This window comes from Tinamus guttatus, unplaced genomic scaffold (genome assembly GCF_059628265.1).
Source record: "Tinamus guttatus ecotype Peru unplaced genomic scaffold, ASM5962826v1 Tinamus_guttatus_pri_ptg000753l, whole genome shotgun sequence".
Taxonomy (NCBI): Eukaryota; Metazoa; Chordata; class Aves; order Tinamiformes; family Tinamidae; genus Tinamus; species Tinamus guttatus.
Window position 1 is genome coordinate 1,079,633 of NW_028289287.1, and position 19,020 is coordinate 1,098,652.

At 38.3% G+C, this 19,020-nt stretch overlaps 1 protein-coding gene across 2 annotated transcripts in view; it reads right to left on the reverse strand.

The window, feature by feature from the left end:
* NTF3 (neurotrophin 3) overlaps positions 1-18,812 on the reverse strand; it is a 55,645-nt gene extending 36,833 nt beyond the window's left edge. For both annotated transcript variants that reach the window (XM_088537392.1, XM_010225237.2), the window contains exon 1: positions 18,648-18,812. In XM_088537392.1, the coding sequence (XP_088393518.1) occupies positions 18,648-18,665 (18 nt within the window). In that variant the 5' untranslated portion in view covers positions 18,666-18,812. The remainder of the gene's footprint in view (positions 1-18,647) is intronic.
* Positions 18,813-19,020: the final 208 nt, after the last annotated feature.

Below are 19,020 nucleotides of genomic sequence, written 5' to 3' on the forward strand. Positions count from 1 at the left end.
TAACAATTCTAATAGTGAGTATCCCATCATTGTGGAAAACTATTTAGCAATAGTCTAGCACATAGCAGATGTTGAAAATGGAAATGCAATTTCCCAGCTAGGCAAACATCCAATATTTATGAGCCAAGTCTATGGGAATAACCAAAACTGCCAATAAGGCCAGAATAATTTAGTGGCAAATTGAATAAGTTTTCCAGTTTAAGAAAAATTGCTATTCACCCTCTATCCATTCATATTTCTGCTAGTATCTGAATGTATTGCATGGTGCTGAAGGAATCACACTAGATACTAACAAAAACACGAGTATACACGAGTATCCTCAGGACTAGAGTTGATCACAGCTACTTAATTATCTGGCAAGCCAAGTGATGTACATATGAGAAAAAGATGATAACAGCACAGATACTTGAGGAAGAAAACAGCCTGCTAACTTTCAGCAGCAACTTTAATAATTCCTAGGCAGTATTTTGGATATGGATAAAGTATAGACGAAACTCAATTCATATTCCGATTTGACAATGTCACACTCCTGCCAGGGTTTTTGTTTGTTTGATTTTTTTTTTTTTAATTTCTACCATCTTAAGTCAAAATCTTTTGTGAGCAACAGATGCTGCTGTGAGATTTCTGGAACAAGAACATATGTTCCCTGCACTTTTGGATCTAAGGACGAGAAATGTAGAACTAGATTTTACTCTGGGGAACCAAATCTTGAACACACTTCCTCCCCCAACTAAAATTGAGGACATTTGGACCGATTCTGTGACCGTAATGGGAAGAAATGCTAGCTGCCAGACAGAAGGGATATGTGCTTGTCAACACTCCTAACTCAAAAGGCAAGTCCAAATTTGCTTGAGAATTTCCTGTCTCCTTCTGATAGGGCTCCTGTCCCTTTTTGGCAGAACTGCCACAGAGAACTGCCAAACCATGGATACCAAGCCACATTTCATGGGTATTTGCACAATTTTGGATAGTGTGGGAACCACTGCACGTGGCCCAGATCTAACTGTATCAATGCAGAACATCAAGATGAGGAGAACTAAACAAGTCCTTAAAAGGAATCCATTAAATGAATTGTTCTCCTTCCTGGCTGAAATTCACCCTGTTAGAAGACTAGGAAGGAGGCTGGGCTCCAGCTAAGCCCTCAGAATAATAGAGTTTACATAGGATTAATGTGATGAATGAGTGGATGTGCCCAGCACTGGCTTGATGTAAGGAGTGAGTTTCAGTCTTCAAGAATTGGTTGTAATAGATTATGACATCCTTGCCCCCACCACAGTGTATTTGGTATTGAGACAGGGGTGCCAGTTAACCTCCAATAAGAGACTGTTTTTCTGGTCTGGAACTCATTCCTGGACAATTTGTCTCTGGGTCAGTCACAGCAAGACATTCTAGAGCTGGTTTTGGCACCCCTCCACCCTCCCTTCCTGTTCTGTTGGGCTCCTTCCAGGTGCCACCAGCAAAGTCTCTTGCTTGCTGCATACCAGAGATGTGTTGGCATTTTTCTTAGAAAAGAGAAGCAGCTCCAGTGTGCTTCCCATTTGATGCCTCTCTGAAGTGAGAACCTTGCTCACTCTACCCTTGATTAGGCTATATTCTAACTATTTGAATAGCAGGCTGCACTGATAGATACATTGCTCACACATGGAGTGGGTATGACCCATCCCATTTGCAATATCAATCACTGCACTCCAAAGAAGTTCCCATTCAAATACTCATTTTTATGAATTTGCAAAAACTCAAAGTCCAAAATTTATTTTAAAATTACTTTCCCATTTGATAGGTGAGCAAAGAGTTAACATTTGAAACTGCATGATAATTGCTGATGTGGCAAAGACATGAGGTGTACTTCCCAATAACAGCAAGAAAGGGAGGTGGGAAGTCTTGCAAAGGCAGGGTAGTCTCACTTTACTAAAATTTCAAACAATGCCAAACTCACCAAAGAACCGAAACTCACTGAAGATTAGAAAAGGACCAAACAATGAGAATGACCATGTCTCAATCATGTCTCTCTCTATATGTGTGTATAAAAGATAAGGGCTAGCGCAGATGAGCTGAGCAGGAACAACACCTGACCAACTCATCCAGCTGGACTGTGAGTATCCCTCACCTCCCATTACCTGGAACCCTGGGCTGAAGTAACATCTTACAAGGTTGAGAGTCCCCTGCATGTTCAGGGAATAAAAATACGCTAGAATTTGTCAACTCCTTGCAAGCTTGAGAGCCTCCTGTGCACTCAGGGTGAAGAAAAGGTATAGCATTTTCTTGGAACAAGCAGTATACTCTATTTAGTTGTGCTAACTGCTAATTGCTAATTATTAAGCTTATGCTTAATGACAATTGTGCCAGTTCATGGTAGATGTCCTTATGATGAAGATATTGATACTTTTGATAGGTAGTATTTGGTCAAGAAAAAGTGTTTCTGCTCCCTCAGACTGTATTTATTGTTTTTTTTAAGTAGATGCATCCTCTCAAGCAACATAAGAAGGCAACATAAATAGATTTTTATATCTAAAAGCAAAATGGGGAAGTATCAAAGGATAAGCAAAAAAATAGCGTGGAGGTCTTTGGAGACAGAGGCCAGAGAGAGTTTTGCAATTGACACATGAGAATCAGGCAAGCTGAAAAAAACTAGGAAAATGTTTCTCAGTTTCACATAAAGTGTCTCACATAAAACCAATTGCTTGTTTTTATTAATAACTATGGCAAAACTATGGCATAAATTCTCACCCCAAATTCCATATCAAAGTAATTGTAATGAATGAGTTTAAGGTAAAAAATGCTATTACCCCTCCACAAGGTAATAGCTGGAGATTTAAACCTGGAGATTTAAAAACACACGAACAAACTGTTTCAGTTCTTTTTACAGAACATGGAGTTTCTTCTACGGCCAACCCTAACTACCTGCTCCAGCAGTGCTGTGAGATCTTTGGCAAATACAGTCCTATCTAACAAAGTAAAATGTGCACCCATCTTTTCAGGGTGTCTTTTCAATGCCTCCTTCTTTGGAATGCATGCACACAGCAATAAAAAAGTGCTTGTCCCTATCAAGGAGAAAGCATTGTATTTTCCATACACACTTCCTTCTACAACTGGGTGATAAGAGGAATTTATCTTTTATCAACTGATGGTTGTGTGCAAGAGCAAATTCCTACTTGCAAAAAAGAAAGAGCCTGAAAGTTTCAGTCCTGCTTTTCTCTAGCAGCAGGATCATGATCCCTCAGGTCCCTCTGAAACCACTGAAGTCATTCACCATTGCACAAGGAGTTTTCTTCTCCAGCATCAGGACTCAAGAGGATGTCCAGCTCTACTGTAAACCTTTGTATACACTAGGTCTACTTATGCACTGAGCATGGCCTGGTGTGCCAGCACTGAAGCTTCTGGTGTAAGCTGTGATCAAGTGCTCTAGGTGCTATCAGGTATAATAAAAAACTGAATCTGGAAAGTTGGTTGGTTGTGTTTGTAAACTGTAAGGTAAAGCCATTTTTTTGGAAGTATGTCCAACAAGAAAACGTTACAAGCCAAAAAGAACAAAAAGATCACTGCTTTTCTAAATGCTCTCATCTCAAAGACAGTCTTGGTTGACTATCAGATAAATAACTGTTAAAAATGTCTGTGCTCACACTAAATATATATATATATATATATATATACACTTTTGTAGGGGGAAATGTAAACTGTTTTCCCAATATTCCAGAAACACATTAGTGATACAGGTATCACTGTACTTGGCAATTGCCCTTATGCACACCAAGTATGACTTTTTAGCCTGGTTGGAAACAAAACTGTACAATCACATTACCTTCTGAGCCCTCCCAATAATCACTAAATTGGCAGAACCATGTTAACCAAATCTGCCAAAGGTGCAAAATTCTCAAAAATGCTAAGTTCCTGAAATCTTAATGATCATCTGTGGAAGAAGACACTCAGGGAAGGTCTCATACGAAGTAAAATATAACAAGATCTGTAGCCTTCAGGCTCCTCATTAGCATATTCAGAACTCTGAAACAGCTAAAACACATTGCAGTGAAGAGGGTGATGCTCATTGGAGGAATACAATTTAGGCCTGTGCTCCTGTGAAATGTTGTTTCCTATAAGTATTTAGGATTATTTTGCAAAGTATGTTTCTTTGTCAGCTTTGTCTTTTGCTAAATTTTTCACCTTGCTTCTTTATTTGCAAGCTCCATTTCTTGTCAATATTTTATAGCTGGCCACTGAGCTTGAAATCTAGCAGGCCTATTTCCCTGCTAGTTGAGGAGGTGTCTGCCTGCATAAACTCTTTCACCATCTCCCGTTATTAGAGGAAATGTGAAATTAGGAGAATAAACAGAAAAGTGGTAGTGTCTGAGAAACAAACAAAGATGGAAGTGCTTGTAGGAATTTCATCTGCTAAAAATTATTATTGTAATTACCCTTATAAAAGCATTCTCTTATAAAATCTCTTATAAAAGTAAAAATAAAATCTCTTATAAAAGATTCTCTTTTAAAAATTTTATTTTGTCAGGAAAGAAAGGAGGTTATAAATAGGTGAAAGAAAAAATTAATAACACACATTCAGTGAGAGAGAAATTGTAAGAGTTTTTTATATTAATTTTTGGAACTGTATCCCTATATCTTTTGGATTGACGATAGGAAATGTGGTGTCACTCCAGGGTGCTATCAATTGAAACATGAATTCAAAAACCAAAACGCCTCTCACAGTTAACCATTTCAATTTTAATCATGAGTATTTTTAAAGTATTGAAAGTAACAGATATTTGCTTTGGTTATCTTTTTTTCTCTTTATATTGAAGTGGCCTTAGTTATTTCAGAGACAGTTAATCTATCAAAAAGAAACTAAATTAAGCACAAAAGGTACAGGGGAGGAGAAGGGGGGCATAGGGGGCCCTAGGGAGCACAGGAGTAGAAGGCAGAAGGGAGTTCCCATACTAGTGCAAACAATACTAATGAGGAGTAGCCACTGGTATTTCTTCTAGATTGTCTACATGTTCGGAATATGATAATACACTGGTTATACTGCTGATGCCAGGAGGATTTACATAGTTTTTCCCCGCAAAAAATCAATGTTTGGAAGAGGGGAATTTTCTTTTTCTCTCTGTTTGCCTCCCCCATCACCAAAGAAAACAGCATAGGTAGTATTCAAAGGAGATGACAAATAAAAGGTTCTGGTTTTGATAAGCCATTCACTCCTCCACAAACACAACAGAAATTTTATTTGCAGTAGTATAGCTGTATTGCAGGCCTACAATATGGTTTGTTTTTACCTGTTTCCCTCAAATCAAAATGTGTATTAATAGAGTTTGAGAAGGATACACAAATTGTGGAAGAGTAAGCTTTGATAGCCAGGTGTGGTCAGCAAGACCAGAAATAGATCAAGATGCAAATTTCCCATTTCCCTTTGCTCATATAAAACATGCTTTCTGTACATTTGAGAATATCCTTCAGATATTTATGATTTGTCAACATCTTTTGCATTTTCATCATTAAACTTCACATACTAACAGCAAATATTTCACTACATGTGAACGCCAATGGGATCCTGGGGTGCATTAAGAAGAGCGTCTCTAGCAGGTCGAGGGAGGTGATCCTGCCCCTCTACTCAGCCCTGTTGAGGCCACATCTGGAGTATTGTGTCCAGTTTTGGGCTCCACAGTACAAGAGGGATGTGGAGCTGCTGGAGAGAGTCCAGCGCAGGGCTACAAGGATTATCAGAGGCCTGGAACATCTGCCCTGTGAGGAGACGCTGAGAGAGCTGGGCCTGTTCAGCCTGGAGAAGAGAAGGCTGAGAGGGGATCTAATCAGTGTCTATAAGTACCTCAAGGGAGGGAGTGAGGAGGATGGTGCTGGCCTCTTTTCAGTGATGGCCACCGACAGAACTAGAGGTAATGGCCACAAACTGAAGCACCAAAAGTTCTACATGTACTTAAGGAAAAATTTTTTAACAGTGAGGGTGACAGAGCACTGGAACAGGCTGCCCAGAGAGGTTGTGGAGTCTCCTTCTCTGGAGATCTTCAAAACCTGCTTGGATGCAGTCCTGTGCCACGTGCTATAGGTGACCCTGTGTGTGCAGGAGGGTTGGACTAGATGACTTCTAGAGGTCCCTTCCAACCTTAAGCATTCTATGATTCTATGATTTTTATCAAATTAAATATTTCCTTGATTTTACCCTAACAAACACAGTATCTTTTGGTTTCCCTAAATTCAGTAACAAATTACACAGTCATTTTCTACATAGAATATACTGTTGTAGGAATTTGATTTACAGATGTGATTCTTTGCAGTGGGTTGAGCATCCTAAAGGATAGTATCTCCAATTGCTAGTTTATTATCACTGCCCAGGCCTATCTGCTGGGATTGCAACATTACATTACATAGCCATGTAATCTGGAAATCTGATGCAGCCAGTATTTTTCTGTGCATCCCACAATGGTCTCGAAATAGTTTGTGAAATTCTGATTTGTAACAACAAAAGCAATTCAATAAGAAGTCAATTTCAATAAGAAGTCTGACAAGGATGCAGAGAGCTGTTTTTGCCTAATTTGTTTTTCATTCTGAGATGTCTATAACCACCATGAAGGCATCAAGATATTGTACCAGCAGAAAAATGAGAAAGAGTATATATAGACTCTCAAAAACAGAAATATGATGATGAATGAAAAGATAAAGGCATCAAAAGTTCTCAAATAGCCTAACTTTTTCCGAAAATGAAGCCTAAGAGATTTAAGCAAGAATTTTGTCTTTTTACAAAGATAAGGAATCCCATTGGAAAAGAACCTTGGGCAACAACAGCTATGTCTTTTAATATTGCATGATCAAAGGCAGTGGCTTAATATTATGATAGAGTACTTACCAGATTTTGATAAAGAAAGAAGGAAAATTTTGAAATGTTATCACCTTTATAGGAATAAACAAAAAAGGGAGGAAATCTTTCTTATAAAGCATATCTAATTTTTTTTGAGTCAAACAAATAATTTTAGAGAAGCTAGTGGACCCTATCTGGTCAGGCAGTGATAGGTAATAAAGATGTCAAACTGAAAAAGAAGATCCTAAAGTATATTTAGGAAAAAAAAATACTATGCTGCACAGCAGAAACCAACCAAACTGTATGTTTTAGAAGGAAAATAGAAGAAGGCTGCAGATGTTTACCTTAACAAAGAACAAACTCATAGGAATGCGCAGAGACAAGAGAAAATTGAGGACTACATAGAAAAAGTACAAAAAGCAATCAGAACCAACTTGTAAAAGAAGCACAAAAGATTGTGTAAAATATGTGAAAAAGTATCAGCTGATGCAGTTCCAGCTTTTAGAAAGAATTATTTTTCAAACACAAAGCCAAATCATTATGCAAATGGAAGCGATAAAAAGATCGAGGGTATTTACCAAGAAACTAAGGGACTGGCGGGAACAGTTAAATAGTAGCTGGAACACTACCTTCAATCCAAATTAAACCTTTGTGACTTGCACATTTTACTTTTGTGCACAAATGAAATGACAGTAAATCATTTGAAGTGAGATTGAGGTGATTTTCTAGGAAAACTTAAGGTGAGAGGGACTAGACTGAATTTTTTTACAGGGAGCTAAGTACAGACAAGTGGAGATAGAACAGCAATAGCTTTACCTCAAATAAATGTAGTTGTAGGAAAATAAAAATGCAAACAAGGTTTAAAAAATGGGATTCACAACACAGGAGCCAATGATATTGAATTAGAAGAGTGAATTTAGAACAGTTTTTTATTTGTGTATTCTGGGGAAAATACGTTGGCTCTGTATTATCAGTCTCATTAATATCCAAGGAAAATGTCACTTGCTGAAATGGCATTCAGTAGAAAGCTTAGAAGAAAGTCAGGAGAAAGTTTAAACAGGGTACTTGCTTATGTAATCATAAGATTTAAAACAAAAGGATTGTGAATTCTTATAATCACTATGTTAATAGGAAACAAATAATCTGCTCTGATAAAAGTCATGAGATATATATCATGTTCTGTGTACAGTCAACACACATGAATACATAGTATGAAAAAGCAGAGTGCTTGTAAATGCATTGACAAAACATGCGCACTGAAAGCAGTTTCTTCCTAAGCAGTTTCTAGATCTACCTAATCATATCTGAACAGTGCCTGTAGAGACATAGAAATTACTTCACAAAAGGGAAAGGAAAAGGGATGAATCTGAATTTTCATAATATAAAAAAGAAGAGCTAGTTGATTATACTCCATCTAGGGAAAGAGCAAAACTATGAATGGATTTGTTTGACTTCTGATTTTCCACTTAAAGAAGACTTAGAGATGCTATTTTTTCATTTAAATTTGGTGTAACAACAATTATGAATTAAAATTACCCATTAAAAGTGATTAACATTATATTAAAAATTATAACACAGCTAATGTACTTTAGCTAGAATCCAAAGTGCAGTGACAATTGTAGTATAGGAAATATCAAGGCAGAGAGAGACCATTCCATGATATAAGGGGTTAAATTTCAAATTAATTATTTTGACTTTCTGTAGGACAGAAAAATTAAATGCTAAGAAGGTGCTGAGAAAAGCCTTTTCCAAAATCTTTTTTTTTTCTTTCTTCGGCCACCTCTTTTTGAAACCAGGTTTTTATCTTGGTGTTTGACAAAGATGAGCTAATAGCTGAACAAGCTTGAAATGTAGTCCTTTCCATACTAATCTTCCAGACTTAAGAATTTACTTCTGTTTCTGTATGTTCCTTTTCAGTAAGAAAATGGGAGACAAATGATAAAATATTTGATGACTTTCAGAAAGATGTTTGCACTTCCTTTCAAGTCCTGCATTCTGGACCACATCTCTGGGGGAGGCTAGTAAAGGCACCTATGATTAATTATCTTAGATGAAAGGTAAAATGTTTGGTTTCATTTTTCTGATTTTGCCTTTTGGAGAAGGATTTTGTTGCCTTTAATTTTCCACTTGTGAGTAATACTGACTTAGCAGCTCCAGCAGCTTTCACAGTTCTCTGTGCAGGGACAAAGTCATGCTCTGGGTTGCTCTAGTTCAACAGACTTTTTTTGGTTTTATCCCTGCATGTACCAATTTTCCCGACTATAGTTGACTCTTTTCTCTAGCCATTCAATATACTGGTCAACAAAGAGTGAAGTTTTGGGCAAGTGGGAAACCTGCCAAGTTTTTAAAATTTCTTTCATGTCCAAATGGACTTAGTTGAAATTGGACAGTATCAGAGGAATAGTTTGTTTCTAAGGGATTTACAAGAAATATTTTTTTTCTTCAATTTTTACAATCAGCTATACCTAATACAGGAATGCACTCTCCAATTCTGTGATTCATTGTATCTGAAACTTTGGAAATGCCTCACAGGTTTTGAAAAATAAACACCGAGAGTCAAATGCAAGTTTTGATATAGTCTCACTGATTTTCATGGCATTGCATGGGTACAGTTGCGGTCAGATGAATTTCAGCACTTGCTCAGGGACTCCTGATTCTGAAATATTGAAATAAATCAGGAATATATTTTTTTTTAAGTATAAGCAACTCAGGAAGAAATACAAAGACAATGCTTCCTAAAGAAGTTCCAATATGATAGGACACTTGCCATCTCTGCCAAAAAGATTTTCACTCTGTAAATTAGTACACTGCAAATCACAGCTATTAACAGAAGCAGTCAGGCCAGCACCACTTCATTGCTGTTATAATCAGTACATGGTCTTGCCAGGACTGACTTTCAGGTGATACATACATTAACATATAATGCGTGGCTAGGATATGGCATCAAGCACAAATGTGCTGTTAGCATGTTTCCTTGCCAACTTTTGGTCCATGCACACTGGTGGTTCTTGCAAATAGTTTGGGAAGAAGCGCAGGGTATAGACAGTTCCCTTAGGCAAAGAGGATATTGCCACCTGCTCTGTGAGGGAGGAGAGTTTGAGATGGTCCCATTTGGCTAAGACACACTGTGCCATAAGAAGTCAATTCAGAAAACCACCTCTGACCTCCTTTCTGACCTCCAGATCACTCCAAGCACTGTGGGATATGTTTGATCGATGCTGGTATGTATCAAACATGCCTGAGCAAGCAAAAAGACTTTTTTAAAAAAAAAAACATTCGTAAAGTATAAGTATAAAGTATAACATTTTTATTCACAAGGATATGAATATAAAACTCTATTTAGTGGGACTTGCAGCCTTCTCGTAGCATGCTCTAAAAGTTCTCATGACACACTCGCATGTTGCCTTTTCCTCTCCTGTTTGCACGTACACTTATGCACACACTCATTCCTGCACAAGTCCCACACATGCATATCTCCCATCTGCTTTGCAAGATAAACACGGACTCAAAAAAGCGTGTAAGCTGGAAAAGCTGGGCACTGGTGACTATGGAGGCTTGGGTAGTATCTGACCTACAACCCTTCTCAGTTGTGAGCAATATAAAAGTATCATGAAGTAAACCTGTCCGAAATTCGAACAGAGGAGAAGGAATGTGCTGCAAATGGTGAGACAGAATAATGATAAAAAAAAGTTGCTATATAGAGTGACTAGAAAAACAGACAGAAATTAAGAGGTTCAGACTGGAAAAAAAAAAACCCCTGGAAAAAATCAGCTCAAAGCACCAATATTAAATTGCAAGGAGGAAGCTGTAAATGAATAACATTGGAAATTAGCTAGGCTAGCTATATTTAAACAATAATTTATTGTGATGGATTTTTTATATGGAGGTTCTTTTTTTGATATCGAGGTTCTTTTCCTGCAAAGGAAGAGAAAGAGAAGACAGAAGCAGAGAAGGCAAAACAAAAGCAAAACAGACAAAAACAAAAAACAAAAACAATATAATTATGGATGGCAAGTAGAAATACAATATGCAATCAGACAAAAAGATAGAAGCTCTTTAGACTTGGACACTACTGTATCACCAATATGGATGAAATTGAGGGAAATCAGAAAACTGAAACAGATATGATTAAAAAAAAAGGGAAGAAAGTCCTAAAAAAAATAAGTGCACTGTAAGGCAAAGAATGTGGTTAACCAAAGGGAAATAGCTTGTGTCCTGCATATTTAGTTAATAACAATAAAGGAGAAGTGTTGCTCAGGGTCTAGGGGGATCTAAGTCGTAGAACACACAAATATCAAAAAACCTCAGGGAAAGCCTATCCTTACCTGGAGGTTTATTAAATTACATCATTATCATCCATTCAAAAACATAGTCTGTGCAAAATTTCAGAAATAAGTAAAGGAAATAGATTTGCATTTCCTGAAGGGTAAATGATGAACTGAAAAGATCTTTTCTAGCATTTGCATGAAAGACCCTGGCACATGGAATGGCATGTATCTATCTCAATTGTTATGGTTTTGTTATCAGATCCAAAGCACGGTAAAGTTTATTTTTGTAAAAAGGTGTCTTTCTATTATTTTTGCTGTTACCTTAACGTTGATTTTATGCATACCATTTACATTCTAGGGTGGGAAAGAGAGGGTTCTGGGGCGTGATAGAGGGAAGACACATGGACAGGCATGAATGTTTCTCCCAAATGTTCTTCCAAAGCCTTTTTTAGATATCTCTGCTGTATTCTTCACATAGAAGACTACTATTTTTTTTGACTCAAATGGCTACATAGTATCTGTTTTATTTCCCTGAAGCATCAGTTTTGCCATTATCCCTGTATTATGCAGTCTGACTCCGAGATCATCCCACATCTCAGCACCTACTAGTACTAGAAGTACACTGGTGAAATTGTCTAAATGTCTCTGGTGGTTTTATGAGGTCTACATTTCATAGTTGAAAACCACAACATCTGATCTTGGTTTGGAGCAGAAACCAAAAACCTTCCAACCAACCACCAAATTTCAACAGAACAAAGGTTGCTTTCGTCTTGCTAGTGTGCTTCTTCAGAAACTCCTGAGTTGTTCAGAAGCAGCTGCTGGGTTTTAATTTCACATTTACAACCTGAATACACTCCTAAGTGTAGATTCATGCAGAACACAGCGTCCTTTCCTTCTCTCTAGTTAACTGAAGATAGTGATTTAGACTTCCTGTAAATCTGGGTGAGTTATTGTAGAGCATAGCCTAGAAATAAATATTTCTGAATGAAGTAAATCAACTTTTTCTCACGATCAAACTCAGCTAATGTAAGATAAAACATATAAAAGCTATGGTAGGTGCAAACCCAAAATAGAGGAATTCATTGCTGGAGGGTGCAAAAGACCACGAGTAATAAATGATACTTACTGCTGTTCTTTTTCAGGCAGTGTAATTGGCTGAACACAGAAAATGTTTGAGGACTGTCACAAATCTTACTCAATAGGATGCAATCTTTTAAGAACCTTTTCATCCCAAGACCCACATCAGTACAGGTTTGTAACAGATAACATAAATAGTACTTGTTTTCCACAAGCTGTATATTTACATGGCTAGGCAGGTGGTGGCTGCCTCTAGAATGCAGACACAAAGACAATCAAGCAATCATGCTCTCTGGTTACCCAGCACTGCCTGATGGTAATGTGAAATTAACGGCTGTCTTCTCTGTGCACACTGAAATGCAGCTAACAGGTTATTTTCCTAAGCTCCAGATTAACTTACTTTTAACCATTTAACATAATTTCAACAAGTAGAGACATCTACCCTACCCAAACATATTAATGTCCCCATTTACACACATCTTTATCACATATTTCCACACTTTCAGGACTATAGGAGAAGTCAGACTGCAAAAGACACCTTTTTTGTATGTGTGTAAGGGGATATGAGGTAGGGGAGAGGTAAAGATAGGAAGGATAAGAGAGAACACTCTTGTTCCCACCTTTTCCAGTTTTTGCTTCCCTAAAAGGGCAGGGGACTCCTAGCCATATTGCTCAGCTTTCACGAGACCACTTCTACAACGTGAAACTCCTAACTGGATGGGTGGTATGTTTTTTTTGTTTGTTTGTTTTCCAAAGAGGCACAATCTTGAAGCCCTCCCTAGAGACCGAGCTTATATATTCGTTGTAATGCTTCACAACCTCAAAGTTCATCTGTGTCTGCCCTTACTACTCCTCTCCTTACACGCACTTCCCATCTGTCTCCTCAGAAACCAGTTTATCCCCACATCCCCCACTGACAGATGTACACATCTCCCACACAGGAACAGCTGCCATCTACCTCTCTCATTCCTACCAAGAAGCTTCTTGTTTCTACTGTCCATTCTGAATTTTCAATAGAGAGGAATACACATACTCCAACACAAGCAAGCATCCCCAGAAATGCCCAGATGCTCCAACCTTTGCAGACCTATTTCACTAGCTGTCTCTGGACTACAAAAGAAGTTCATGCTGACTCAAATTCTGTATATTACTGACATTTGAACATGGTTTAGGTACTAATGTTTTGATCTCCCTTCCTGTAACCATTGAATTGTACCCATAAATACATTTCTCTTTTTCAGCTGGCAAGTTGATGTCACTGTTTGCCTTTTTGTTGTTGTTGTTTTTGGTTTTGTTTTTTTTTGTTTTTTGTTTGTTTCTATATAATTAAAAACTGTGGAAACAACATAGTGGTTGAAGGCAAGGGCATTGACCTGGGCTGAGCTGAGGGCAGTAGGCTGAGCCCACAGCAGCTGCTGAATCCCAGAGACTGGACTATGGTCATGCGTCTCCCCCTCATGGACAAGAGCTTCACTGTCCCAGTGGCTGCAACCTGCCACAAAAATATGCCAACATCAGGGGAAAAGGAGATTTCTGCTAGCTACAATCAACTTCAAACACTGTTTGGAAAAAGATAGCTGTCTCAGCATCTTGAACGTGTTCTCTGCAGTGGTAAATTAGTGCATGACAGCAAGTTATTAACATAGACTATGGCTGGAAAAGCGTGACCTATTAGCTGAGTATTTTACTGGCCACTACCTTTTTTGGTAGGAATTGATCCTTTTGAGGAACAAACCAAAAAGAGTCTCATTAATTTTTATGCAACTGATGCTACTAAAAGTACAGGCCCAATGTCTTTCAGTGTTCAAGTTGAGAGGTTATGTGTGCCTGGACAATATTAGACCATTGCAAGTCTTACAGGATTAGTCACAATCTTCTGATCAGCTGTGGATGGAAATGAACATTCTACTATCCAATGTAGTCGTTTAAAAAGACACCAAGACTCTAACTGGACAATGTGAGAAAATATGTTGTCAATATATGAGAGTATTTTGAAGGGAAAGACATCCTTAGTGTTTCTCTCTCATGTCCAAGATGTATCTATTTTCTGATGCCTACCTTCAAGTATCTGCATATTATTTCAGTGCTACTTCAAGCCATGGAGAAAACTTTCATCTTTCTTTTGACTGACATCAATACTTCCAATGCATTCTTTAACTCAGCTGTTGCTCCACCAGTAACTCTGTTAACTACTCAGTAGCTCTGTAAAAAGTAAAATTAAATGCATTGTGTCCCTGCGAAGGAAACTGGTGAAAATATTTTAACTAGACATGATGGGATTTGCTTAGAACTGTTCTGTAGTCCTTCAGAAAAAAAATCTGCAAATTCTTTAAAGTACACACTGTTATTCACATCATATGAATACAAACACATTTAGCACACATTCCATCCTTTCTCTCTCCACACACTAAACCATTTTCATAGTTAGTCATCTTTCCTGACCCTCCTTCTCAACATAAACATTGCTCCTTAGCAGTCACGAAATTCACCTCTCTTGTGCTTGCATAACTCTTTTTCAGCACAGAGAGTTGTACCACAAATGCAGTGATTATATAATTCTTCAATTGGCTTCCAATAGCCGTTTTACACATCAGTATAGCTTCCTGCATTCATTTTTGTAACATATAAACAGATGCATGTCCCTTACTATGCTCCTAAGCACACTGCATTGGTTTCAGCCTCTTCCTGCAGCCTGACTAGAATTCTTGACATATGGAACTCTGCAGCTCTGCCAATCATGTAAGCACAACGCCTGCCACAAACAGTTGTACTTAACCCAGACCACTCATAAACAACAGTATCTATCTCATACATTCATGTACCTGTCTTCACTGACTGTATACACTTGCTCCTTCTGTGTTCTTCCCTCCTTGAAGTTAACTCACAACCTTCTCATGCTTCCATGCACATTTACATGCACATGGCCTCCTTGCAGTTGTATGCAGCCTCCTTTAAGCCAAGAGGCAGATCACCACAGATGGCTTCTACCCTTATTCACTTTTTCCAATCATCTTCATCACTCTTCTCTCCAGCCTAAGCTACTTTCATTCTTACAAGCCCCACACCCAGGTCTGCAATCCTTGCCTGCACTTGGTTCACTTACTTTGAGCCTGCTGTGTGCAGAATGCTCTCTTATTAGTCATGACTTTAAATTTCTTTCATCTTTCCTTCCACAGGCCTTACAAGCACAACTGTCATATACCCGCCTTGCTATCACACACCATCATGTGTCTGCCCATGTTGAGTTCCTCCCTGCTCACTCCCATCCATTTCACTTTATCGCCTGTAGCTCCCACCTCTGCTCCCCTCATACTGCACACTTCACTTTTGACTCTAGTTCAACCATGTGTCTTACAAAGTCTTCCAGGTAGTTATCCCTCTCATTCCTTTTCCTCCCACTACTTTTTATCTTTAGCCATCACTCAGCTAGCATTTTTGCACCATTTTCTCATATTGCTTTATTTACTTAGTACCTACTATTAACTTCTTGGCTTACCCCTTTTCTTTTTATTCATCTATGTGTTGCGACACCTACACTCACACCTCACACTGCTCTTTACTTCCCATTGTTTTCCACAGTTGCTGTCCTTGTACTATGTTGCCTGTTCTTTCTCAATATTATACCAACTATCCAGAAAGAGGTATCCTTTTTTTCTGCTGGCCAAGTCACTCTTGTCTTCTGCACTATTTTCTCTGTTTGCCTACAAAGCTGTGAACAACTCCAAATTTCTTGCCCAACACGTCTTGTAAATCACGTTTTACCCAGGCATCTTTGCACAAAACCCATCTTTAATTTTGTCTACATGCCCTTCACATCCCTTTTTTTTCCCCATTCGCATATTTCTCAAGATCTGCCACATTTTTATACACCTTCTACAGTTCACATTGCCCTCTTAATGTTCATTAACTTGCATTTCCTTGCAATGCCTTTATACAGCTCAGTTCTGCTTGATCTTTACAACCAGGTACCAAATATCTACAGCACTCTAACAGGCGTTCATCCTCCACTGAAATTTCTCCCAGCTATTACCTCCTTGTATATCTTTATGATTCTCTATACATTTTCCCCAACATCCCACATTCAGGTCCTGCTTATTTCCTCCTCATTTTTTCCTACCTACTCCTCTCCTTGGCATGTGTTCCACCACCACACAAACCTTCCCTTTCAAATTTTAGCACCTTCCTTGCAAATACTTCTCATTATCTAGTTCTTGACAGTTAGAGGATCTCCTTTAAGCTCCTCACAAGCATTATGTATCTGATTATTTCCTGTATCTTTCTCAAAATATGCAATAGTTCACATTTTTCTTACTTCTCCAAACATTCTTTGTATCCATGCTTTCATTCACTTCCCCCAACTCTCACTGCATACCCTAACTCACTGTTACAGACCCTAGCAACCTTATCTGTCTCTATCCTCACCAGCCTACAGTCTGCATCTTTTCCCCATGACTTTTATTTCTTATTTCCCCTTCTAAACCTCTTTCCACCCCCAAGGATCCTTTTTTTCCATATACCCTATAGCATTTCTGCTTCTATGCTGACTACCTTTGTACTTTTGCTTATCTGCTCTTAGTACCCAAAAATACAGCATTTGAAGCAAAGTAGTTTATTTTTGGCATGTAGCCCCTTCCTATAAAATTCTTTATTGCTATCTTTTTATGTATCATTTAATTTTATTTTCCTTGGAAAAGAAAAAAAATCCAAAATCTATGTATATCCCGTACTTTAACATACTGCACCTTCTTACACAAAAGCACTCCCATCCTGGCCTCACCACTACATCCTCTTTTCCCCATATTTGTGTTCATTCATCTGCAATCATACACAACTTCCCTCCCACTACCATACTAACATGTACAGCTTCTGGTACCTACATGTGTATCTGTGACTAGTCTTTTTACTCCAAGCAGTTGGAACAATGCTGAACTCACTTTCTCTCTCTGCTGCTTTTGTCTGTCTTGCCACAGAGCAAAAACAAATTAATAAATAAATTCTTCCTTTTTTTCTGATGGCTTATTTATGGGTTTTTCTTCTACCACTCCTCTACTTACATGCTTAGACAGGTCAGCTATTTCTGTTCCTGAAAATGTCTCTCCTATTTGTCTGGATATTTTCCTGAAGCCACAAGATAAAGACAAACTTTACATACCATTTGCACTCCTCATACAACAAATCTCACAAGCCTAGCAGCAAAGAGCTCAGCGCTTTCTGGTTGTATTGTAGCTCATAACAACCAGCTGGACCATATAGAACACATCCCTGTCTATTTAAAAAGGAAAAAAATACACTTCCCCCTACACACTCCTCTCTAAATAACTGGTTTTGCAACATAGGAATCAGAGAATGCATGCAGAGCAGCCCTATTCAATCCAAAATATCCATCTCTCCAGATACTGCATATTTATAGTTCAAGAGATAGGACCAACACAGAGCTTTCACGTTTATTTTAATGAAGGATTAAGAACTGATCAGAAAACTATCTAAACCATTCAAGGACTTTTTCCCCTCTTGGCTAATAACAGTTTGGTGTCTCCATAAGGATTCAACAGTAACTGAAGCTTTAAGCTACATTTCAGCTGTTTAGATGAGTAACAGTTTTCAATTTCCCTCTGTATGTGTCTGTGTTGATTAGTCGTGTGCTACATTCCGAGAAGGCACTTGGAAAATACTGGAAATTGCAGGGTAGTAACAGTTTTCCTGCCTTCCTAGCACAAAGTGAATGTATCATTTCATCTAAACACATATGTGCGGAGGATCCTTTGATCTCCAGTTGCTTCCACAGAATTTAGTGTTTGTGCTTGAGGAAAATGAGAATTGATTCAAAGGTCATGAATATGGTTTCCAGTGTCTGGCACAAAAGAAAACAAAGAAAAGAAAAGAAAAGAAAAGAAAAGAAAAGAAAAGAAAAGAAAAGAAAAGAAAAGAAAAGAAAAGAAAAGAAAAGAAAAGAAAAGAAAAGAAAAGAAAAGAAAAGAAAAGAAAAGAAAAGAAAAGAAAAGAAAAACAAAAAGACACCAGTGGAGTTAGTTACCTGAGACATACAAGGTCTAGTAACCAGGAATTTGGGCTTTGCTTGTCACGGTCTCTAATTTTCCCATAGGGTTCACAGGCTACTTAAGCTGAGGTTGATTCTTGCAAACCCTGCTCAAGGAACCCTTTTTGTTGTATTTGAAGTTTCAGGTTTCCTTCTTAAAATATAACCAAGAATCTCTTTGTTTTTGCCTCTTAAATCAGATTTATTTCACACCGCATATTTCTCTTTCACTGTTTCCCTGCCAGGGACCTGAAAACAGCCTGTAGAGCAGGAGGAACCTCAAGACTAAAGAAAGATATGGGGCAACACGGGTGGGGGAAGGAGGAGGCACGGCAGGAAAGGCTGCAACATTTGGGACAGATCTACTTCTTACAACACTCCCCATATCCATTATGCTTCTTTAAAGAATCCCTCTCCCCCGCTCCCCTCCCCGCCCTCTTAGGACCCTATTAGAAAATTTCCTTACCGTGGTAGGAGTAACCATGGCATCCGTGTGGATGTTTCCAGAAAAGTCGACATGAAGAGAAAGGTGGATGTATATATGTTCATTCAAAGTCCCAAAGTTGGTCTGCTTGGGCTGTGCAGAGTTGCTCTATCGGAGAGAAGCCTTAAACTCTGAGTCCCGTGAACATAATCTGCTCGATTATAACAAACCAGCTCAGCCAGATGGCTCTGTGCTCTGCAGATTAACCCCTTTATTGCCACACTGCTTTTTCTACCTACCACTTAAAATAGCTTTGACTAGTTGTGGAATTTCAGAGAATGGAGGCACTTTTTATGAAAATGACAAAACTATCATAAGGGTCGTTTTTCCCCTGTGTGCTCTAAAGAAAACTATC